Source organism: Manis javanica, chromosome 11, assembly GCF_040802235.1.
Source record: "Manis javanica isolate MJ-LG chromosome 11, MJ_LKY, whole genome shotgun sequence".
NCBI lineage: Eukaryota > Metazoa > Chordata > Mammalia > Pholidota > Manidae > Manis > Manis javanica.
This window is the reverse complement of record NC_133166.1, coordinates 80585194-80611070: the sequence shown is the minus strand read 5'-3', so window position 1 is coordinate 80611070 and position 25877 is coordinate 80585194. Positions and strand designations below refer to the sequence as shown.

Genomic DNA, 25877 nt, shown 5'->3' with positions numbered 1-25877 from the left:
GGGTGCATAAGGGCCCCAAACATCCTAGCCCAGGCCTGGCTTTCAGAGGGCCCACGGTCCACGGACCAGCCTGGTGGGCCTTTTCCTTATCTTCAAATGAATAATTGAAAGGTACCCTTGGTAGTTTGAAGAACCCTCACATTGATTCCTTGACTTCTTGAGTAAGAGCTATTTTAGTGGGGTGAGGCAAGTGGAAGCTTCTGAAGGTTCCTATCCCAGCAAAAAGAGTAAATCCAAAACGATTCCAGAGGAATCGGGGAAAATTAACGAAGTTTTCAAAGGCTTTGAGAGTGTAGTAGCCCTATCATATGCCCCTGTATTGCACTGGGCCAGCCCCTGCAATGATCAAACAGAATGGGCGGGTGGCTGGGCAGCAGCCTCTGTCCCAGCTACTGTACTCAATACAGCTGCTTTGCTTGAGCAGATTAAAACGGCCTCCAGCACATGATCTGGCTAATGTGTTACCTTGTCATACCTGTCAGGAAGGAGAACCGGATGCAATTGGCACTCCCATGGGATGAATAATGGTTTATGTTTTTGGTCGTGCCCACAAATCTGTGTAAATTCTCACACCCTTTGTCAAGGTATAACCTGAAGTAACCTGGGTTTTGTGGGCAGTCTGTAAAATATATTGATTTCACCATGTGATTGACATCATGTAGTAGGACCCGATGATAGAAGGCAAGTATGTTGGAGGTCTTGGTTTATGCACCATACATACTCCAAACTCTAAATTTATCTGCCATAAACCTTAGACAATTAGACAACAGGTAACAAACCTTACTGGCTTGAGAAGACTTCTGATCCCAGACGAGATAGAGTAGACATACTCTTCCTTTTCCTCCCACTAAAGACTCTGGTATATATATACCAAAGTGTGTGTGTGTGTATACACGAGCACAGTAAGCCTCTAAAAGGTGGAGAAAAGAAGGCAAAGAAGGTAGGAACCTCAGGATTCAGGAAATGATATGGCAGTGATTTCCCTGTTCTTCCTCTTTTCCCTCTCATGCATTGCAGACTGAATACTAGAAAAGCTAGTAACCTAGAAATGCCAGTGGGTACAAACAATAACAACAAAACCGCATGGTTTCCTGTATTTTCCTTTTGGTAAAGGGCATCAGCTTCCTGTTATGTTTGAGAAGTAGTGGCAGTGGGATTGGGTGGAGAGAGAGGCAAGAGTGGGGGTTAGGAAGGATTCAGAGGATTCTCTGATGATCAACAAGTTTTAATTATATTACTTATGATTTCATCTTAAGGATAATCTCCCTTGTAGACATTAATAATCAGTAGTGATAGGGAACCATCAAATAAGCCTGCTAGGAATACATATACTCTGTTATTTACTCAATAGCAAAAATTTATTTTCACTGACTTTGTAACTTGAAAATCAAACAGCCAACTTCAGAAACAAGTGAATTGGAATTCCTTAGTCTCATTTAGGTGGAGTATTCAGTCCCATCTAATAAACTAAGATAAATTATGTATTATGAAGTTAAATTGAATTCCTTTGAAATCCTTATGGTCAATCAACCATAAGCAATTTGATTGAAGTTTGTATTTTTTAAATAAGTTTTTATTTGCAGCTATTTCCCAGGATTTCTTTATTCAGTATTTCTCATTAAGAGAGTGAAGTGAGAATAGGTTAAGAATCCTGTCTTCTGCTGCTGGGAGGTCTGTAAGAGGCTAGGATGCTCCCAAGACTGGGATTAAGAGCCATCCGTACCACCTCTCTCCTTGGATTCCTGAGCCTGATTCTGTTTGAAGATGCCAGGCCTCAAAGGACATCATGTGACGTAGGCTAGCGCTTGAACTCACCATGTCCAGACAAAAGCCCACTGAAACAAGTTCAGAATTCCCTTTTTAGGGCACATCACACCAGGATCTCACTCATATAATCCTAGAGTATCTTTATTTATTCTATAATTTAATAGTACACCTATAAAATAATTACATTATACTTAGAGCTTTTCTTCATTTATAAACAGACAAAAAAAAACAATTAAATACAATTTGAGCCATTATAAGGTAAACTTTGTACAAACAAGAACCCCCAGAAGGAGTTTCACACTGCAGCATATCATATTGCTTCCATCGTTACACCCACAGTTGGGTTCAAAGAGAACATGCTCGTGTTTGTAGGCTGTGAGTTAGTTCATAGCTTAATCCTTCCCCTCTCTGCCAGGGTTCTGTGTTAATAGAATGACAGGGGCTGGCTTTGCAATCAGGGAGACCTCCCTGCCCCCTCCTACTGCACTGGCCGTCTTTACAGTCCTGTGGCTTGCTTGCCTCCACAGCTTCTCCACTGCATGTGCTGACACTGAGTCTGACTCAGGCTTTGCACAAGGCAAAAATCAGTTCTGAACTTGGACACCCTCCCCACTCTCTCTCCATCCCAAGGTCCCAGCCCTCGAGGATTTCTGTTGAGTTCTGCCTCCTGAGTTAGGGCGTTGTGTTCCATTTCTGAAGCTAAGACCTCCTTCCGAACAGCACATTCTGCTCGGGTTTCACGGTGTTACTGGAAGTGACAGAAATGAAGCCTGCGAGGTGAGGCAGGAGAGGGAGTCACCCACTTGCACCCCCACCTGCATCCTTACATTCCAGGTGAAATGTCTCTCCATCCCAGGCACTGGTAAGGCCCGTTAGTCTCAGTTCCCATAGCAGCTTGTAGGGGACCTCACAAACCCTGACACGGGGTCTTTCTGAGTCCCCTGGCAGCAGCGTTTGCAACTGAGTGTTGGGGATTACCAGTAAAAGGTTTTCAAAGTATGCTGATTCCCACCAATGACATCTCATTCACATTTATCAGATTCCATAAACATTACTCACAGGGAAGCCTTTGGTGGGGCAGTTTAGCAAAGGGACTTGAAGTATCATGTCCCTGGAAAATAAGTTATGTCAACTTTCTTATCTCAAGAGACCGCAACATGAAAACCTCAACAGTTGATATGAAAATGAAAGTTGAGCTAATGTTTGTGCATCCTTCTTAAAGCACATTCTTTGGAAAGGAAGCCAGCTTCTTTCTGTAGGACAGTTCAATTTTATTTCTGCTTTATATATTTTATTCTTTACTTCCTCCTAAGCCACAAAGTGACCCAACTCCTTACAATTTTAAATATTTAACTCCTTTAACAGGAAGTATTTTTTGCTTAATGTCATGGCAGTGAAATAGCATACCTTGTCACTCTATGTCTGCATAATAAATATTATAGGGGCTTTGGAGCTCCGTGTTAACAACTTCCCAGAGAGTCCCCCTCCATCATCCATCCATCCAGACCCAATTCTACCTTAAGCTGCAATGCTTTAGTACCTTCAGTGAGACAGTGTTCAATGTAAAATTGCAACTGCTCCCACCTCCCTGCCCAATCTAATAGGTGCTTGAGGGTGAACTGCTGACCAGGCATTACTTCTGAGTCCACCACCTTCCAGGCAGGTCATCACCTGCTCTGGTGCCCACTCAGAAGGATGTTGCAAAGGCAGAGTCGAAACACGTGAAACAATACATATAGGTCTATAATACTTTTTTTAACAGCTCTTGACATTATAGGTCAATTACAAAACCAGCGTTAATATGGAGACCTTTGTGTGTAGCAATATTCTATTGCAGCGATAATAGCATGCACACCCGAGTTCATCTCTAGTCCACAGATGGGGGTAGGGGGTGAGGATGAGGAGGCTGTGGTGGCTGGGGTTGGGGGAGTGTGGCCAGCTGCGAGCAAGGTCCCCAGGGAAGCCCCCTTGTGATCCTTGTGGCTCATGCCGTCTTCTCGGTGTCAGGTGGCTTCGGAGACCCTCCCCAAGCACGGACATCCTTTCAGAAGTGGTCCAAATTGGCCTGGCGGCGGCGCAGAGTGAACGCCCCGGCCAGAGCCCCGACGGCAGGTGTGTGAGGGCCGCTCGGAGGGGCCACAGATCCCCCGCTTCCCGGGGACGGGCGAGCTGGAGTGTGGGGAAAAGGCTCGCTCCTCCACACGGTGGAAACCTTGGCGCCGACTGACAGGGCACCTGGGAAGCGCTCCCCGACTGCGGGCCGGCGGGTGGGGCTTTCCAGCACCTTCCTTCGGGGCACAGCGTAGCGCGGGCCGGAGGCGGGGGAGGCCCGGGGTCGCGCGGGGACTGCTGCCGCGCCCGGGAGCGTGCGGGCCGCGGCGGGACGGCGTGCGGGCGCGGGGCGGGACGCGGACCGGGACGCACGCGCGCGCTCACGGCTTGCCTGCGTCGCCCAGGTTCACGGACATGCAGCGGCACTGCTTCACCTTCTGGATCTTCTTGAGCCGGAAGGGCGGGTCCAGCCCGGGGCACTCGAGCTCCACGAGCACGGAGGTGGCGCGCTGCGGCTTGCAGAAGGCGCACGACTGGAAGGAGCCCTCCTCGGCGCGCGCGTGCCGCGGGATGTAGAAGGAGTTGCACTGGCCGTAGCAGAAGCGGTTGAGCACCGTGCGGCTGCGGCAGCCCTCCTCGCCCACCGTCTGCCGCAGCGGCTGCGTCTTGCACCAGTCACTCTTGAGGTACTTGCGCTCGGTGACCACTAGCGCCTCGTGGCTGGAGGCCAGCACCTCCTTGACCTGGTGGTGCCATCGCTCTGAGGCGTTGCTGCCGCCGTCCTTGTAGGGCGAGGGGATGGCGCCCGCGGGCCGGGCCTTCCTGGCTCCGGCTGCCTCCACCAGCACGGCCACCAGGAGTACGGACAGCGACAGCCTCCGGAGCATCCTGCAAAGACAGCACAATCAGAGGGGTGGCTGGCACGGTGGCCGCGTGCGTGCGGGGCGCGTCTCTTGCAGGCCTCAGGGTTTTGCAAGGAGGAGCTGCAGCCAGGTGGGCGAGGCCGGCTGCGGACTCCGGGATGGGACAGGATTAAATAGCACACTTACAGACAGCCAAGGGCTTTCCTGAATACTGCCCCCAAGGCAGGGTGGTGCACAGAACACTCAGTCATTAATCATGCAGGTAGACTACACATCTTGAACAACTACAGAAGAATCACAAAGCAGAGGCTGTCAAACGTAGTCCAGGCCAGCTGGCCGGAGGACCACTGACAGTACCCAGCACTGACTGCCTTTTAGTAGGTACCATGAGCTTTAATATGGATATCTCCCTTGATCCTCAAAACAGCCTTACGTTGGAGGTGGCAGTCCTCTCCCCACTGTGTGAAGAAAACAAGCCCATGGATGCTGAGTAAATAGGAATGACAGAGATAAACAGACCTGAGCAAGATCACACAACCACGGAGTAATGGCCCAGGATTTGGAGCCAGGCATCTGCCTCCAAGAGCCATCAGAATTAACCCCTAGACACAGATATGATTAAGAGAATTTATAAAAAGGGAAGGAAACGTGGGCATGGTTCACAAGTTTCTTAAAATTCAGTATTAAAGTTAGAAATGGACAGAAATTAGGAAAATCAGCATTTACACCTCTGTTAATTGCTCTGAATAATAAGTAACAGTTAACATCTGCACAAAGATATTCAAGTAATTACAAGCCATGTATTAGATTCTCGTAGCAGAAACGCCTGCCCGGCCATGAATTAAGAAATTTCCATGGCTATATTAAAACTGCCTTAGACCAGTGCAATGGTGAGCCACATGAAAGGCTTATTTCTTCAGTCTGTGGATAGGGCACCATGCCAGAAGTCCATTCACACAAGGGAACTGTTCTTACTTTATACCAGGTCTTGTAGAAAGCATACTGAAATCTGAATGAAGATGGACTTCTGCAAAGGTTAACTCCAGTTTTCATTGCTATAGTTTCACTAACACCCCTCAGTGGAGATGACTCTCACCTCCCTTTCCCACTGTAGCTTTCCTCCTCATCCTGTGTCATCATCACCAACACATGCACATTTCATCTCTCCCTCTCTGTGCATTTTACCACTCATAGAACTCTCATTTGTTTCACTTGTTCACCCCAAAATGGCATGTAAAATTATATACCTACATAAAACATTATATCATTATATAGTATGTTCTAATTATAATATTACATATAGCAGGCATAAGCATAATGACTAAAATTAAATCTCAAACATATTAAACTCCCTGAGTTATTATCAATGGCTTAAGTATATTCATGCCAATGATAATATTTTCTGGTGTTCAAAACACAGTCAATGCCCCTACAGTTTCCTTTCTTGTATAAACCTGTTTAATCCTCAGAGTTCTATGAAGCATTATTTCCCCCACTTTACAGATGAGGAAGCTGAGGCATTGCGAGACTTTGTAACTAACCCAGATCGACAGCTGCTAGTATGTGAAATATTTGAATCCTTGCTTCCTGGCTCCAGGTGAGTACTGCTACCCCTTTGCTAAAAATACTTGTGTTAAAATACCTACGCCAAAATATTTCTCTGTATCAGTGTTATTCCTCTGAGTCTGAGCCATATCACCTAGTAGATGAGTCCATTTGTCAGGTACTTGTTGGGTATTTATTCTGGAGCAAACACTCTGATAAGCTTTGTAAATGGCAGCACCTCCCTCAGATAACCAGTGTTGGATGAGCCCTTACAAGACCTGCCCTCCCCACCCTTATCTCACAGGCTTCTTCATCTACTCTCTCCCCACCCCTTGCTTACTCTGCTCCAGTCACACTGACCACCTTTCAGTTTCTAGAATGTGCACAGCATTTTCCTGCTCCAGAGCCTTAACATTTCTCTCTTCCCCAGATATCTGCATGGCCTTCATTCACCGTCTTCCGAGTCTTTGCTCAGTTATCACTCCCATAGGGAGGCTTTAGGGGAACTTCACCACAATCCCAGCATTCATTGTCTCCTTCATCTGGCTTTGTTTTTCTGCATGGCACTTAGAATCGTCTAAGATAGTATTTAATGATCTGATTTACTTTTGTATTATCTGACTCACCCCTTTGAAACAGAAGGTCCAAGACAGAAGGGCCACCTGTTTTGCCCATTGCTGTATGCCCTGCACTCAGAACAGTGCCTTGGAACACGGTAGGCACACAATAAATATGTGTTGAGTGGTATATGACTACCATTGCATTTCATTGCCTTCAACAAGCTTGAATTAAGAAGATGGAGAAAGGCATGCAAAAGTGACAGTAACAGTGACAGTTATATAGGGACAGTGGCTTAGGTTCTCGCAGTATTGATCCTGGGACCAAGAGCATCAGAATCACCTGGAATGCAGTAGGATGCAGACTCCTGATCCCACAACACTCTGGATCAGTAGAGTGGAGATCTGTATTTTAAAGAATTGCTTCAGGTGAACTCCAGGGGCACCATGGCCCCACAGGGGAAGTGAGGGCAAAAGGAAAGAGCATCAGCTCTTCCTGGAGATGGAGCAGGAGATGCCTAGGAAGTAAGAGCTCTTAAAATCCTGATGGGAATTCCTCCAGGTTTGACACTGCGAGAGAGTGGGAGGTGGGTGAGTGGATGACATGGGGCAAGGGAGAGAAAAGCCTTGAGAGCAGAGGGGGAAAAGGGAAGATCTTGTTTTGTAAAAACATTTTGTCCAACACAATTACTGAAATATTGAGGCCGAGTTTGTAAAGGGGTTTTCTCACGGCTCCTTAGCTCCACACATGCACTGTCCTATGAACACGGCCACGCTTCCAGCAGGCTCATGGCAAGCGCTGAGTATTGGACTCACTCTGCTTACCCAGCTTATTATATTTGCAGAATGATTTGTGATCTCAATAGTCTCTTTAAAAGAAAGTATGTTGGTTCCATGTTAATAATTTCCGAAATTATTAACATGCTGAGTAAACACAACTAAAAGTTTGCAAGTCCCAGCCAGGAAAGATTTACAGAGTCTGTCTGGTCCTCAGCTTCTGATTCCAGTAAAAGCCCCACAGGCATCTTTGATAGGCTCAAAACTGCTTGCTTTTTCTCCACAGGTCCTGTCGTCGTCAGGGGAAGCAGAGCTAAAACTCAGCTCGATTTGGGGCAAAAGCTCTTGGAGTCCACAGTACTAGATGTGGTGATTACCAACATGCATTCTTTGAACACTTGAAAACAGTTTCAGAACATCTGGCAGGCACCTGAGCAGTTCTGCCTCATAAGCACCTAAGGAGGAAAGCAAACCACCCATTTTCAGGATGGGAAAAAGAGGTGGAGGAGGCTGGAAGGCTGGGGCCAAGCGGGTGTTTCTTTCCTTCCTCCTGCACAGTGTCTCTGGCATCTCAGTGTTAGAGTCAATAGGCAAGAGGCATTTTGCTGCAGTGACTGGTAGGCTGTGATCTCTTCACTGCAAGGATGGGAAGGCAGCTGAGCCAGCTGCTGCCCTGGCCCATCGTCCCCTTCTAGGTGGGTGGGGTTCCCTGGGGAGAGAACCACTGGCTTCTTTCTTCAGCTCACTGACCATCCATGCACACATGTCAGTGGCCCCACCAGACCCTGATTTTAGCCTTCCAGAGTCCTCTCTGCCTTGAGTCACTTTGCTACTCAGAGAAATGGTTGGCATGCAGTTACCCTCTCGGGAATGCTGCCACCCTGCCAGTACAGACAGCACAGAGGTACTGCATTTCACCATGTATCTTGTGTTTGGCTTATATCAGAAGAAACTGGTAAATAAGTTCTGTTGGTGTTATCCACCATCCTGGTGGACTGACAAAGCGGTGAATTAGCAAGGGTGTCAGAACCGAATATGCTGAGAGGCTAAGCAGCCTGGGTTGGTCAAAGCAGGCTATGCAAAGAGGTAGCGAAGTGCTTCCCCTGGCGCTCGGCCTTTGTAGATTCCAGAACCAGGGAGTCACAGGGCAGAGCAGTCTAGTATTGAGGCTGCTAAAAAATAACTAGCCCCTTCTGGAAGCTCTTCTTAAGAACTTTCAGGTTCTACAATAGGAGCTTGAGAATAAAGCTTCCTAATTACTAGAAAAGGATGTAGCAGTACTGAATCATATTTACCAAAAGGTCTATGCAGGTGACCAAAGGCCAAGGGTGCACTTAAGCTGGTTAACTCACTCGCAGTGACCTTGATGAGTTTTAGAGGTCAGGTCAAGGTGTTCTGGGCCGCGCATAAGTGGTGAATGATTTGGGGCTCAAACTTTTTCTGTGACGTTAGAATTCTAAGGCATGTTTGGAAGGTTGAAGGCAAGCACCCAGGGCTGAATATGGGCAGATACATCTAGGATAAACTTCCTCCCATAGCCCAAATGAAAACAGAATCAAAAACAAAGAACTCCAAACAAAAGCCCCCAAAATGCTAGAATTCAGAGATTAGTTTTATGAATTTTACTACTAGAACTCAGTAAGCAAAGGTACTTCATCCATGACTGGGATTCTTAGGCTGGGAGGGAGCTCCTGAACTAGACATAGATATTCCTTGGCTCGAGACTGTCCTCTTACTGTAAGACTGCCTGTCTGCTGAAGCCACTTACCTTCAGCAACTGTAATTTGTGGCACACAGTAGCCTGGGGCCAACCCAACCTGAGGTCTGTGTGTGTAAATACAGTTGTATTGAACACAGCTCCGCCCATCTTATTTACATTTTCTCTGGCTGCTTTTGTGGGAGGACAGAGAAGGAGAGACAGAAACGCTATTGCCCGCCACATAAAAAACATTTACTATCTGGCCTTTGACAAAACCGTTTTGCCAAACCCCGTTCCAAACCCTCCCTCTCCAAACCAGTTGTTGCCTTTTTTGCCTTTGGGCTCTCTTGCTGGAAAAGGAGACAATTTCTAACTGAAACATTTCAAACATAGAGCAAGAGCGAACATAGAACAAACCCTATACACGCACCACCAAGATTAAACCAATATTAATATTTCCCATCTTTACTTTGCAATCCCTTTTAGTTTTGAAAGAAATAAAACAATATAGGTGAAGCTGTTTCATCCTCCCCTCCTTCTACCTTCATTGAAATGACCTGCATTCTGAGGTTGTTAGGTATCATTCCCGCTGAAGAGGCTTTTACTGCTTGTTTTGTGGATGACTGTGTGTTTGTGTGCACATGTTTAACCTTCACCTAAATAGTACCATGCTCTCCTTTTGTACCATTTTCATCCAAAAATAAGTGTCTGAGATTTTATACGTGTGCATATTTTTAGAAGGAGTCTCTTCATCTCTGCTGCTGAATACCTGGCTGAAGGGCACTTAGGTTTCTTCTCCTTTTTCCCTATTGCCAATAGCACTGCTCTGAACATTTTTGCCTGTGTTTATGTCCATCTGTTAAGAGTGTTTCTAGAGGAGACACCGAGAATGGAAATGCTGGGTCATGGAATATGTACAACTTGAGCTTGACTAAGTTTTGCCAAGTCACTTTCCAAGTGCTGACCAGTCTTCTCCCCGGGGTAATATGTGAGTCCTGGGGCTGCACATACTTGCTCACAGCTGGTGGTACCAGACTTATTACTTTTTGCCTATCTGAAAAAATTGGAATGGCATCTTATTATTTCAATTTGCACACTTCTGATTACAAGAGAGTTGATCACCAAGCTGAAATGCAGTAGTTGTACTCTGAAAAGGAAAGAGGGCAACTTATTCTAAGTAGAAGAGAGAAATTAAAATATCAGGGAAAGAAAAATAAGTACTAACTATGTATCTTCTGAACTTTCATGAGAAGGATAGGAAGTAGCTTGCAGTTTCAAAGCAGAGCTATCAGGGCATCCCACATGACTCAGAGTTTAAAATCCAAATGTATTCACTTACTTTTCCAAGTGACATTTGCCTGAATGGAACACTGACTATCATTTTGTTCCAGGAGATGTTTAATTTCATCTGGAAAAATCATATTATGTTTTTAGAAAAGGTTTTCAACCAAAGAAGAAATGATACTGTCGTTACTTTGACTTCTGGATAGCAAGCGTATCATTTGCAGAGTTCTTAATCTTTGAAGAAATTGTTTGGTTAAACTCAGTCTGAGAAACGTAGCACTGAGGCAAGATGGGAGCAAAGCATTATGGTTAATAAGAATGGGTGAGAAAGTGCCTTGAGAGGTGTGAGCTTACACACGCATGGCTGCTTTTCTCTAGAGCAGGCCCTCTGGGAGTGGGAGTGAGAATGTGGTTTCTGGGGCTGGAGCTGCCCATCTCGTGACCCTGCATGACTCTCTCCCAGGCTTCTCCGGGTTCCCCTCTGTAAAATGGTGTTAATGGCACTTACTACCCCCTGTTCTGAGTTGCTGTTATGAGGAATGTGGCACTGAGATCAAGTCATAGTCCAAGAACGCTCTGAGCAAAAGGAACCTTGAGTTCTTTTGAGAGGAAGGAAGAAATTACGAGCGATCCATTAAGGATTTTATAGCCGGTAACATTGTTCTCTGCTGCCGTGAGGTAGAACCTTTGACTTTTTTCAGGTGAAGATGGTAGGCTGTTGCTCAAGGGACCCATCATGCTGCAGTGAGTCTGCACTGCCCACCCCACCTCCTCCCCTCCTGGGGCAGCCTTACATGTTCAGGATGAGCTTCTCAGACAGCAGACTTCTCCTCCGCAGTGGGCTATATAGATTTTCTGTCTGAGTGTACATGAAAACTAGAGTGGTCTGTCTCCAGGGCTGTAAACAAAACCAAAAACCCCGGCACTCAGCCCTTTCCAATCATGCCCCATTCAGGCTTGTTCTTCATTTTGCTCGGTGTGCATAGGAATGGTGACAAAACTGTGTGCCCACTTTTTACCAATTCCGGAATTCATGACCAAAGTGTTCTTTCTTCTTTCTCTTTACTCTTTCAATCTCTTCTGATTTTTCTTTTTCTGGCTTCTTCTTAAAGGTTGGTGTTCCCCGGGGGCCCTTCCATAATCCCATTTTCTCATTCCTCACATTCCTACTAAGGATTTCATTTGTGCCTCTCACTTCGGCCACCGGCTATCTGCTCATGACTCCCAGACCCTTTGCCCAGCTGCCTACCGAACACTTTTGGATGTCCTCTAGGCACCTCAAACTCCATGCATTCCAAATCTCATTTTCTTCTCTTCAGACAGTTCCTATCCCAGTGAACAGCACATTTATCCTTGCACCCACCCTGGGGAGCTGAGCTAAGGCAGACCCTGTTACCTTACTACCCGAGTCCCAAAGTTCTCTTTCCTCTTTGCTAAAAGAGGCACAATTTTGTTTGGATATTGGAGTCCAACTTCTTTATGGGTGCTTCTTGATACCATGAGTGGGACTTGATTGGTCCGAGCCAATGACTTGACAAGATGTAAGGAATAGCTTCCTGGGAAAGATGTTGACTCTCCCATAAAAAGAGACAAGCCAGGAGAAAATATTGTTCCGGCTTTTGGTTGTGGTTATGCAGGTGCTTGATGTCAGGCAACGACAGCCGCCATAAGGGTACAAGCATGGGATGAAAGTCAGGTTTTTGCAGTATAAACCACAACATGGAAGACAACTGGATTCGTGATTATATTGTTAAGCCATTGAATTAACCATCCCTAGGATGGCTTATCTCTGACCTTCATGTTTGTGAGTTAGCAAATTCTTCAGTATTTAAATTGCTTTTATTTGGATACTGGAGAGCATTCTACTTTATCCTCTCATATATTAAACCCATTAGCAAGAACTTAACTATCCCTCCTGCCTCACTGCCCAGCCCCACTGTTACTACTTTGGGTTAGGTCCTTACCACTTGAGTATCACAAGCCTCCTTGTGAGCCTATAAATGTGTACTGTTACTTCTTTTGGCTGAAACCTTGTTTTGTGACTACTGCTGGGTATTTTCAGTTTCATTCAAATGCCACGTCCTCTGTGAGAGCAAGCATGTTCCCTGTGGTTTTCACTTCTGCCATCGTCATGCCTGGCTCCTTACATCTGGTAGGCCACCATGTGGCTGTTGTCGGCACGTCCCCCCAGGGGGACGTTACTGTAAGGCAGGCTATTCAATCTTCTTCCCACCTTGTCTTATGATAGGTCTGGAAAATAGCTTTGAATTCTATGTCTGAAGGAATAAATGGAAGACTGGATGATCAAATAGATTTTACCTACACTGGTATTAATGTGAATTTTTTTTTTAAAATGATAAACAGGAACTCGAAACTGGGTAAGCTTTTTTCAGTAGCAGTGATTTTTACACAAGCCTTTAATCATAATGATTTAATACGTATCTAGCCATCAAAGTCAGAAGTCAACATAACTCTTAACAGTGGAATATTTTTGAAAATCCAATAAACAGCCACCTAGAACTCAGTCGTAATGTGTTGGCAGGTCCTTGTCCTCCTTCCATGCGGTCTGTCCACTCTGTTCCGTCTACCACTGGCCTCATGCCATCTCTCATCTTAATTCCTCCAGCAAATCTTCTCGGTAAATGGTTTTCCAGCTGGCAGATGTGCAGCTGAGGGATTACAGGAAAGCTTTCCAAGCAGGAGCAGTTCAGGAGTGGTTTTAGAGGAATCAGTACTCAAATTCTCAACCTCCATTTGTTCCTTCTTTTCTAAGAGATCCACATGGGAAGTGTCCACAATGGGATGGACAAGCCCTTCTTCCCTGCCCCTCTCAGCATCCCCTTCTTGCACTGGCCAGAAGGAGGAGATGGCCCCCCACCCAGCCCCTTCCACCGTGTTGTATTGCCAGGGGTCTAACGAAGTTTCTAGGGCACCAAACAAAGGGAGGCTTCTGAATATTAGTGCGCTCACTAAAAAGCAAGTGACCAATGAGTACATCTTTTTTTCAGGCTAGCTTGTTTCCAATAATTTCCTTTAAATCAAAATTGAAGGAAGAGCTAATTAAATTGTCAGCTGATCTATCACCACAAATAGTCTTGAGATGATGATTTTTCACATATAAGTCTGAAAAGCTTAAGGCAATCAAGAAGTTGAGACATTCATTGCTGCTAAAAAACACATTTCTGTTGCACTCTCCTTTTGTGACAAATTTCTTTAGTATATATTGTGCACACAATATAATCATACCCCCTGCCACTCACACAATAGAAAATTTCTGCTGACCCTTATTTCTTCCTGGCAATAAAAAGTATTCATTCATGAAAACAAGTAACAGCAAAAAATCTTCATGTATGGGGTATCTCTTTAAGAGAGGCATATAATTGGTATTTACCTTTCATAGTTAATAATTATTTACTGAATTTTTAGCATAGTTATATTATTTTCATCAAATACTTCTCTACACTCTAATAAGTGACCAATCCACAGGAAAATTTTGAATCCTGTGGCTTTATGGCAACAGAATTAAAATGAAAATTTATATGCATACATTTTGTCATGGAAACGAATGACAAGGTGAAAATAAAGACTTTTAAGTCTAAAGCCTGTTCTCTTAGGAAAATGTGGCAAGGGCTCAAGAGAAATATGAATCCAAAGAGTATCTCCTATCAAGGAGTATGTTTAAATGTATTTTAAAAATGCATAAGAGCAGACATAAAATAGCTATAGTATTTAGCAATTACAGTATTTAGATTACTCTGAAGACATTAAGGAGAGTATTATAACCATTTTATTTTCAAACATCAACTCTGTAATATTGTTTAAGTGATATTCACTGTAAAGTCTAGGTGTCAAACAGTTTGTGAGAGGGTATGTCAATTTAAAGAAATATTTGGAGAACAGTACACTGAAGCATATTATTATTATCATATTATGTCATTGTTTCTAAGCATGAGAATTGTGTTAACGACACTGGGGAAAATGAAAAATTCTTCCTTGCTTTCTTTGACGCATAAAAATTTTATGACCACAAGCAAACGTTATGAAGAAAGACCCTGGGCTTTGTTCCTCTCCTATTCCCTTCCTTACCTCTCTTGAATTCTGCAACCTGTCTTTTCTGACAGTTTTTCAAAACACTCTGTGGGCATATGGACTCATAGGGGACTGGAAAGTCCCATATGAAGTAATCTAATTGAAACAAGAAGTTTGGTGCAGTTGGTGTTAAGTCTTAGACACCTTGCCTTTTCCAAGTCAGCTGCTATTGACAACTGAGGCTGAATCCAGGCAAATCTGAGGGCAAATCCAAGGCGGTTGACCAAAGAAAACAAATGTAACCAGCGGAAACCAGGAGACGTCAGTCATATCAACGAACATGAGTATGGAAAAAAATTTTTTTTAAAGTGTCAAAAACCTATTTTAAATGAATGCTAATATCAAAAGTGGTGTCTATTTATACATATGTCATAGGCAGCACTTTCACTAACGCTGTAAGAATTCATTGATCCATTCATCCATCCCACATGTTTCAGGCATTTTTCTGGGGTTGAGATGCAAAGATGAGTAAGACATGGATTTCATGCCAGGAATGAAATAAATAAGCAAAAAGGGACATTAACCTGGATGTGGGAGACTAGTCAGTCTGCTCTTTGAGAAATCCATGAAAAATAAAATAATGTTGCCAAGGGGATGGACTAGAAGGAAACGTTTTAGATATTTGGGTGCTGACTTGTCGAAGGGACTGAATGGACATGGGATGAGGCAGAGGAGGTGTCTCCATATCTGCCTCAGGCAGCAAGATGACAGGAGCCAGGCTGAGATTTCCGTTGATTTTCAATAATCAGCCTTCTCCCGAAGCACCTCGCTTACAAATCTTCTACCATGGAAAACTCCATCACAGTAGAGACCCTGTCTGCTGTGAACATGACCATATCCCTGGATAGCACCAGCATCAGCGCATAGGAAATGCCTAGTGAAATTTATTGAATAAATGAACGGATATTTATTATTTTAGAGAAATCACAGATGTTGTAATTGCTAGTATTCAAACAGCCAGAATACAACTGATATTTGAGAAGGGGAAAGCCTGGGAGGTTAGGAATCATTCCTTTGCCTTTTATTTGGGAAACAAAGCAAATTTAAGTGTACCATTCATGCAGCAAATATTTACTGAGCGCACATGTGCTCATGATATGTTTGGTGTCCATCCTGCTTTTTATAACCCTGTTCAGATCTTTCCTTGGATCAGCCTAATTATAAATAATGTAAATAAAATGAGACTTCTACTGAACTTTTGAAGTATTTCTAGAGAATGTTTCTTGTTAACATCAAACAGAACCAGTTCTACCTTAAGCCAAGCTTATCAAATATTTTCTAATATATTGTTTCCAAACATGAGTATTGGCACATTTTTTCCAGAGAGCAAGTTCTACGAACAATATCTATTATTTGCATTCAATATAAATTCACCACAGGACTCATTTTCTGTAATAAGTGGCTCTCAAACTTCAGTATAAACAAGACACACTGGGGAACTTGTTAAAAATGCAGATGCCAGAACCACATGATGTAGGAATTCTGATTCTCAAGATTTCGGTTGGAATCGGACAAATGGCATTTTTAATAAGCACTCCAAATTCTGAAAAGCAAAGCCTAAATTATTTGTCTACAGTGTAATTATCTAGGCTCTGGTCCACTGCCCAGGGCAAATTTCATTAATTATATCATCATTAATAAGGACCAGAGTCTAATCCTGTGATACATAACAATCAGTGTTGCAGTTAATTAGAATTTAGATCTCACATCACTTTTTCCTTTGAGCAATTTTCCCATGTTTAGAGTAGAGGATTTCTTTAATGGCTTGTGACAGGAAGATGTGCGGGAGATGATTTGCAAGTAATTGTGATGTGTTTCCACTTAGGATGCCTTTCTTCTCAAGCTGTGAGCTGAGGCTTGTGCAAGTCCATGGACACACCATTGGAGAGGTCCCTGTAGGGAGGGGCCCAGGGGAGAGTCAGAGCCAGGGACCTGGCCCACGGCAACTCCGAGGTCGTGGAGGTAGATAGTCATCACCGTGCGGAGGGAGGCCTGAGCGGGGGCCAGCCCAGTGAGTCTCCTGTCCTGCCTGCTCTTCTCCCCTTCTGCTTCTTGGTTGAAGTTTGGGTGTCTTTCAGGCAACACACTGAGCAGAAGCTTAAAAAGCTAAAGAGAATCCATAGAAGGTATCCTTTATGTTGGAAGGGGCCATGAAAGGAATTCTCTGTATTTAACACTAAGAACATGATAGGCCTTCAGTGGAGGCACTGGTGGCATTGGGAGAGGTGTGACAGAGAAGGGCTGTCCTGTGCAGGTCACAACTAAGCCATTTCTAGCCGACTGGGGCCAAAGAGATGGCAGCCCCAGTGTAAGTATTCTTATTCCACAGTGTGTCTTCTAAAGATAACAACCATAGCTCTTTAAAAAGTGAATGGTATCTAGAATACGCAAGCCTAGTTGCCTGGGGCTGTGAGACTGTGAGGAACGGAGAACCACTACCTGATGGGGATGAGATTTTCTTTTTTGGGGTCATGAAAATGTTTTGGAATTAGACTAAGCTTGTGGTTGCACACCTCTGTGAGTGTACTAAAATGCCATTGACTCATGCACTTTAAAATGGTTAATTGCATTATGTGAATTTTGTCTCAAAAAGAAAACTAGCGGAGGAATTAATATGAAACTATTTTATGAACAAAATTCAGTTTATGGTTAAAAATTAAATCAAGCAAAAATCAAATACTGTTCTCAGAAATTCAAAAGTTATGTGGGTTGATCCATAACACATCAAACAATCTCTTGAGAGAACATGTTAAATGAAGCCTTTGTGATTTTTCTGCAAGGATGTTATAAAAGAGACATCTGTCTTGGGTGGAAAGTAGCACTAATGCATGATCCCAATTAACTTGATATTCTTTCTAAAGACTTAAAATAATAATTTTATTTTGGTTACAAAAATTCTGTTTGCTGTTTGTAGAAAATTTGGAGAATTCAGAGAATATGCAAGAGAAATATAAATACTCTTCTATGGCTATATAATCTTCTAATATGTGTGTTCAATATACATAATTATTCTGCTTAGTCTGCATCTGATTTTCAACTTTGTAAGTAAGGCTGCTATAAACACCTGTGTATGTTGATTTTGGAGCATCACATTCCCATAAATCTCTAGAAATAGCATTACTTTGTCACAAAGAGACCTCTGGACTCTTTAAGACTTGATGGGTTTGAGTGTTTAGGAATCAAGTGCCTTTGGTCCAGGGAAAGATGGGTAAGGTAGCTGCTAAAGTCCCGGATAAGAATGAGGGTGGGAACTGAAGCTCAGAACTCCCCGGGGCTGGCAGAAGAGATGGGGGGTTAAGCAGAGGCTGTGGAAAGAGCCCCGATGAGCTTTCCATCTTCTCAGTTCACCATCCCAAACTGTCTTAATTGGAATTTTTGGTTGCTCTGGCAAATGATTTTTAAATACAATTTTTTGAAAAATCGATGCAGGGGAACAGTGAGGGACAAACCTTATTTGGGGGAAGTTCTCTAAACACAGGAGAAGAATTTTCTGGAGAAGAATAAAGGAAATATGTAATAGAAGATCAGAAAGCTTAATAAACATCTAAGAATAAAGGGGGAGATTTGACATCAAATGGGGCAATATTCTTCTATATTAATATAAAATAAAAAAATCATTTGGATAACTTTGTAACAGGCTAGCAGAATTATTCTGAAAGTTATGAAATATCCTCCTGTTTTCCTACTATTAAGGCCCTTTTCCTCCCCTTGTAGTTAATTGCTGAGTAACTTTGATTAGAGTTTCTCAAAGCATGGTTCCCTGACTAGTAGCATCAACGTCACCTGGGAATTTATTAGAAATGCGAAAGTTGACACCCCTCCCTCGCCTGCACCCTCCAGATCTATTGAATCAGGAACTCTGAGGTGGAAATGGGATTTGGGACCCAGCAATATGTATTTTAACAAACTTCCCTGATGATCTGGCGTTTTGTACTTGAGATTTCTTTACACAACTTATAGGCAGAGGGTGTTAATGGTAAGTATTTTAAATAACTGAATGCAAGTACTTTGCTCCTTGCTAATTGCAATGCATTTCTTAACTTCTCTGATGCACTGATTTAAAAAGCAATACAACTTCTGAGATACTCCTTGTCTTAAGCACTGTACATAAAGGAATGTCTTAAGAATCATTCCATACAAAGTTTTCATGTAAAATACATAGTTCATTTTGATGACAGAAGCTATTATAAATGTCTCAAGTTATTTGAAAAGCTAAGATCCTGATAGGATATTGTAGAAATTTAATATCCTTTTAATATCAATTGTTATTTCTGAGCTCTGTTCATTAAAGGGCTTCACTGCAGTGTTTTCACCTAAATTCATTCATTGTCCACAAACGCTTACTGGGAATCTCTCTCCCATGTGCCATGTGCTATTATCGTAGACACCAGGAGCTGGGGGTACAGCTGACATGGCCCTGCTTTTCCTGGGAGTTCTGTTCTAGTGAGGGTACATGAATAGCAAACTAGTAAGTGACATAAAACAAAGACGTCTGTAGATAGCAGAGTGCTAGGTCGAACTTAATAGGGACGAAGACTGACTTGTGCTGGCTGGGATGATACTGATAGCTAGGGAGGCCTGGCTGAGGAGGACCTTGTGACCCCTGAACGACAGAGGAGAGGCACTCTGGGTTCCAGACAGAGGGGAGAGCGAGCATGGGAATAAGCTGGGATGAGGACAAGCTTCGAACAGCGAGCATGGGAATAAGCTGGGATGTGTGCTTAGAACAGAAAGGCCAGTGTGGGAAGCTTGAGAGAGAGTACAAGTGATGGGGATGAGGCAGACGGGGACTAGATAATGTGGTTTTAGGGACATGGTGAGCATCTGAACCTGATTGAATGTTCATTGTGGGGATGAAAACAATATCATGTGGCCCTAGTGACACAGTAAGTGTTTGGACTTTAATGAATTTTCAGTGTGAAGCCAGCACAGGGTTCAAAGTAGCAAAGTGACACAATCTCATTTTATGTCTTACAAATGTAGAGCTCTTCCTGCAGTGAAGAAAGGGAGGTGTACTGGTGAGAATGATGCAGGTGGAGGGCCACCTGGGCGGTTGGAGGGGTGCAGATGAGAAACGAGGGTGATGTGGGCCAGGGCGGTAGTGGAAGAGAGGAGGAAATGGCTCTGAGACATGTTTCAACATGACATAAAAATAACATGATATATTCCATTAAACGTGAGAGGGAAGAACATTTTTGAAATAAGAAAGACCAGGGAAGAGTAGTTTTCAGGCAAATCAAGGGTTTCATTTTGGCCATGTTAAGGGAGATGCCCAGTAGATATCCAAGTGGAAAGGATAACAACTGTATTGTTGTTCCTTTGAGTCTGAAGGTGAGAGGTAAGGGTGAAACCACTCAGGAGCAGACTTTCCATGCTAGAGAGGGGCGAATGCTGAGAACTCAGCTCCGGAACCATCCAGCATTAAAAAGACATGCAGGGAAGGAGGGACCTGCACAGACTGAGAGGGACCAGCCACGGGTGAATCAGGTAAATGGGGAGGGATTAGTGTCACATAAGCTGACAGAAGTGGTTTCAAGGGAGGAAGGCCTAACTCTTTGGAATGTTGCTGAGATCAAGCAGCTGATGAGCAAAAAAGGCTCATGGATTTGGCCACTTGGAGGCCATGGTCAACTCAACAGGAGCAATCCCAAGGGACAGTTTCAAAAGGAAGCCCCATCAATGGAGATGAGGCCAGGATGAGAGGTGGGGAGGTAGAGACCGTACTTAAATGACATCTCACTGTGCAGGAGCACAGGGGAGGAGATGGCAGCTGGGCTGGGGAGGGACTGCCTGTGAGGTTACGGAGAGGGGTGGGCCGTTTCAGGGCAGTGACGTGCCTCTGTGCGGGTACGCTTATCCTTCACGGAAACAACAGCAAATGATGCCAGGGAGTCCTCTGATCCTCCATCCTACTCTTATAAGTCCGATTAGTCGAATTTTAACTTTGCCTCCACTTACAGTTTTGATTATTTCTTAAATACTCTTTATTCAATGGGCCAATTAGCCCAACTTGTTTTTGTCTCACTTTCCCTCTGCATCATTTAAAATACTAATCTCTATTACTGCCCCCAACCCTTTAAGAAGGTCAAAATACATTCAAGTAAGATACTATCTCAGAAGGGCTTGAAGTCTCTTGGAGGTACATCAGTAAGGCCTTTATTATTTTTCCTCCTTTCCTCGTTTCCTTTTTCTCTCTGGGAGGGCACTTTTGAGATTATGTTAGGCTGGAATTTCTGAGTTAAACAACACAAATATTTAACAACACAAGTACTAGCACTCAAAGGAAAAGGGATAGGGATCATTGCAAAATACTGTAAATTTGGGGACTCACAATTTTTGTTTTGTGGGTGTTCTTCCTGCGGTTGTGTTCCAGAGAGGGCAATTAAGGGTAAAACTCATTAGGCCACCAGTATCTTTTGTCTGAAGGAAATAATGTGTGGTTTCTGGGCAGCCCATTTGGTGTTTGCATTGGTCCTGGGTGTATTTCAAAATAACTGTCTTGTTTGAACAGTTCTGCCTCTTAAACATGAAAAAGACCATCCCTACACCACAGAGTGGATGCTAAATTACTAGGTGACGACTCTTCTGGCTCCTAAAGGCTTCTAGATCTCAGTCCCTGAAATCTTGAATCTTTCTTCTAATGAGAAAGCTCAGCCTTTATGGCAGACCTCCCACATGGTCTCGCCCACTCCATCCCCAGTCCGCTCCTTGGGCTTCTGAGGGTCTGCTTGTGAGTCAAGGTCATTGAGTTCTCTCCAACCCTGACTCTTAACAGCAATTCTTTAGAAACTGCAAAGAGAACCATTAAAAAATTTTTTTAATGAAAACAATCTATTTTGTGCCATCTGAATTCTTACTAAATTTGGTACAAGAAGCCACATATTTTTGCTTTTCCTCTGGATGTTCACACTTAGAGACAAAGAATTCAGGGACTGTCTCCTCCAGGCCTTATCTGGCCATCCTAAATTTCTCAGGGGTTATTTCAGCATCTTTATAATCTACTGGAGTCCATCCATGTGCCTGGCACAATGGCTAACAGCTCTTCTTCAGGAGGAGAGTTTTTTTTTTTTTTTCACAAAAAATCACACATTTGTTGAAAATTTTTAAAAATTCTGAGACACAACATTATAGCTAGGAACATACATAGTGCCAGCAGACAACAGGGGCCATGCGATACAGGCCCACTTTGTAATCCCCTTGCTTTTGAAAACCCAATCCTATGTGGCATCAACCAGAGGCACTTGAGAGATGCCAACACTGTGAAGGTGGTACCTTGTGAAGCTGTAGGTTCTGTTACCTATGTTATTTCTATTCACATTCATGGTAAGACCAAACTTTCTTAATTCCTTCCAATCATGCCTGTAAACTCCTTTCATGTCAGGCCAAAGAGCTGGTTTTCGCATTTCTAAAGCTGGGAATTTTTCCCCACTTGACTCAAGCTATCATTGACCTGCTTGTGTTTTGCCAAGGAATATATATTCTCAGAAGGGAAACAAGAAATGCTGGTTCAGAACTAAAACTGCCGTTTTGAAATACTATCATCTCTCACACTCTGCCATCAGTTGAAGAGACGGGGCTAATTAAGTCATTTGTAAAAAGCAAAATCAGTAATTTTCTTGCTAAATGTATTTGCTTTTTCTTGAGAGGATGGGAAAAAATTCTGAACAGAAAATACACCCTTAGATGATATATAGAGGGAAATATGCACTCCCCCTTTCTCACTCTTGAGTTCATTGATCTTCCCATGTCTAAAAGTCAGAGTTGACAGTTGAAGACTAAGAGTTTCTGGGTTTGCCATTTAAATGGAGTCATAAGAAAGGCTAATTCCATTGAAAATTATGTTTTGATCAAAGAATAATACCTCATTCAGAAACAGCCACCTCACAAAAAGAAACACCCTTCTCTCTGGCAACAGATTTCACTCTCCCCAGATTTGTGCTTTTGGCCAAAAGAGGCTTTGGATACAAAAAGCTGCATTGGCTTGGCATTACTGAATGCCAGTTGTTAAGACAAAACCTCTCAGAGTACAGATGGTCTTTATGACAGAGCACATTTTTATTTCTTGACAGGATGTCAATTAATTTTAAAGACTCGTGTTCTTGTGGGTGGTCAGAATGCAGTAAATTGTTTTTGTTGTTGATAATGTTACTGCTTTTCAGGTTTCCTGAGCGTAGGAGAGGAACAAAGCTGATTGTCAGCTTCAAGAGATAATAGTCTTGGTAGAAGACAAACTTTAGGAATTGATTTATTTTAAATGTATTAAGCTAAAAGCTCATAACTACGTGAAGGAATTTTACAATGGATCCTTCTTAAAAGCATCCATTTTAAAAAACAGATATTTTTGGAAGTTGAAGAATCACCCAGTAAGTTTTCCAAATGTGCGTTTCACATATTAGTGTAAGCAAGTGTGTAAGGGGCCATTTGCTCATAAACTGAATGCTCTTAAAGTGGGCTTATCATTGGTATTTTTTATCTCCCTGCCTATAAGAATGGCTCTTTGCTAGTGTCACTGTTTGATTGGTTCTGTCATGACTTTCTTCTGGCTTCTTCGTTTCTCTCCCCTTCCTTTTATCTCTTAGTTAACATCTTTATTTTTTCTTTATACATTTCCTGTACTAGGACCACCATTTTCCAAAAATAAATCACTTTTTTCTCATTGGTAAACCAAACAGTCATACTGTTCCTATATGTATTTTTAGATTCTAGGTCAAGGTAAGCTGGATATCACCATATATGGTATTCACTTAACATTTACTTAAATAAATGTGGATCCATATTTGGATTGATAGAGATGAACTGTTCTTTCTGCCTCCCTCTTTTTATTTCTCAGTCTCCTAGAATTACTCCCTTATGTTTGTCTAGTACATTCTGGGAACAGAAAGATACAATTCTTGTTCCTGGTGATATAATCAATTTATTTCCATTTTCCACAAAGGAAGTTGAAAGCAAAATGAGAAAGACTTAAAAATGGCATAAGGAGGGATTCAGCATGGAGCCTGCAGTTGGCTGCCCCATGTACAAAACCAGCTCCAACTTACCTAAGTCAGAAAATGTGTTTTGTGTGAATCCCAAGCACATGGTTCTCCCTCTCTCTTTTTTTTCCTGGGTGACTCACCAGTCTTTACATTTCCCTTAGGCTCTGTTTGCCTGATTTGCTCCTACAGCCTGTGAGTGTGGGAATCATGTCTGAGAGCTGGGCAAGCCTGGTGGTCCTCTGTCCTTTCTCCTTCAAACACAGGAATCCAAGCTCCAGAATCCAGCAGCACACACACTCACCTTGATCTCGACTGTTTCCTCAAAGCAGACAGCCAATGAGACCCGGGTGGAGTGCAGTGCGCGCGGCTACAGCTAGGCTGCTTCTAATGCAGATGTTTCATGAGAGTGGCTTTTTCCCCAATCTAGATGATAATTCATTGAGAGAAGGAATTACATTTTTGCACACATGTTTAGCTTTCTAAAGTTTTATTGTATAATATTTTATATTAGCGGACCAAAAAAGTCTTTTTTGTGGGGGGGCAAGTTTACCTTAGAATCAACAGTCTTCAGTATTCTGTTTTGCGTATTTTTTGAGAAGTGTTAAGAGGTAGAGTGAAGTACCCAGATCAACTCTGAGTATGACTATAGTGTGAGTACTCTTGCTTTGGATCCCATTAAATTCCATCTTTGAGTCCCTTACTTTTCCTTAGTTTCTCAGCTTTTAAGGTGCACAGGCTTCATATTTTCTTGTTCTGTCCTGTGAGTGATGGAAACAGCTTATCAGTGTTCACACATGACACCAGTAGGCTCCTGCTCAGGGTTTGAAACAAAATGCCTTCAGTCTCCCAAAGGAAACACAAATGGGGGGATGTCACGTATTTAAGGATGTCTATTGGAATATTACCTATTTACAGTGGAAAGCTTTCCTCAGCTCTCTCATACTGTGCTTAAAATGGCCAACTTTTTTTTACCTAAAGGGCCACTGATATTTAATATGCATTGGTGTTCACTTATGTCATGTACTTTTTTTGGTGATGTTTGCTTTTTAAATATATTTAAAACCTAAAACAGTAACTGAAATGTCACAGAAACTCCTGAAGTAGGGGGAGAGAGATTGAGAAAGTGTTATAACTAAAATAAAAGAGCAGTTCTCAAGTACAGACTCTTGGAACACCTTTGCCAGAGAAAGCCATACTAATACTCTGAGCAGGGCCCTACCTTGATCGCAACGAATTTGGCTTCTGGCACACGTAAGCCTCTGTTGAACACTTCACCTGGGTTAAGCAGTTTTGGAACATGGGAAGTAAGGAAAGAGAAGGAGGCTAGAGATTGAATAGCAAATACAATTTTACCACCAAGAGCGACTAACAATGAAAATTTACAGTAGAGTTAGGAAATTATTCCAGAGAAATCATTAGAGGTCCTTAGATGCCTAAAGTCATCACTGTCAGGAGTTCTAATCAAAAGGCACCTCTGTGCTATCAGTTCCCTTTAATAGGAATGTTTGTCCTCAACCCTGAGGAAACATTGACTTACACATTTGTAACTCCCAGTAATTTCGGTTACATTTTTCTCTGGTGTTTGCTAAGACCAAAGCCTGTTTGGTCAGATACAATACATGGAAACTTCATTCTCCTATTTTACTGTATTGTTTGGTGTACCTTTCCAGAAGAGAGCCTAACTACATTGCAACAGTCAATATATGTGTCCTTGAGCTTTTCAAAAGGGCAGGGGACCACAAGGAAGGAAACAAAACAAATGAGTAAATCAAAGGTTTTTCTTTACACCCACTACACATTTTGTTTTTAAGATTCAACAATGATTTAAAATGAAAAGAAAATAGGGCTATTTATTTCAGAATAGATAGTACCTGTTCATGCATGTACATAATTTAACAATTACAAAATGGAATACAGTGAAAAATTTCTACCCATCCCTTACTGAGCCCAGTAGGCACATGATATAATCAGTTTCTGATCAGTATTCTAGAACAAGGTTTCTCAGTCTTGGCACTATTGACATTTTAAATTGGATAATTTTATGCTGGGGTGGGGGTGGGGGTGGCTGTCCCAAATGTTCTTTGGGGAGACGTTTAAGAATAAATCTAGAAAACTACCTCCATAACAGTAGAAAAAGAGAGTTCTATGTTGGGGAGCCACATCACAATGCATTAAGTTGTGAGAATTTATCTAACTAGAAACACTGATAATCCCTTAGATTTTTTTTCTGTATTATTGCAGTTACATGCAGGGTGGCAGTGAAAAAATC

At 42.8% G+C, this 25877-nt stretch overlaps 1 protein-coding gene and 1 long non-coding RNA gene across 3 annotated transcripts in view; one reads left to right on the top strand and one right to left on the bottom strand.

Moving 5' to 3' along the window:
- Positions 1-1892: 1892 nt before the first annotated feature.
- Positions 1893-25877, bottom strand: part of GREM2 (gremlin 2, DAN family BMP antagonist) — a 93786-nt gene continuing 69801 nt past the window's right edge. The window contains exons 2-3 of one of the 2 annotated variants that reach the window (XM_017657208.3): positions 23910-24031; positions 1893-4707 (exon numbers count right to left, since the gene is read on the bottom strand). In XM_017657208.3, coding sequence (XP_017512697.1) covers positions 4200-4706 — 507 coding nt within the window. In that variant the 5' untranslated portion in view covers position 4707; positions 23910-24031 and the 3' untranslated portion in view covers positions 1893-4199. The remainder of the gene's footprint in view (positions 4708-23909; positions 24032-25877) is intronic. The other variant, XM_017657200.3, reaches the window with a different exon arrangement.
- LOC108395170 (uncharacterized) lies at positions 4380-20173 on the top strand. The gene is made up of 3 exons (XR_001852623.3): positions 4380-4505; positions 6186-6279; positions 7848-20173. It is a non-coding gene; the product is annotated as an uncharacterized lncRNA (long non-coding RNA).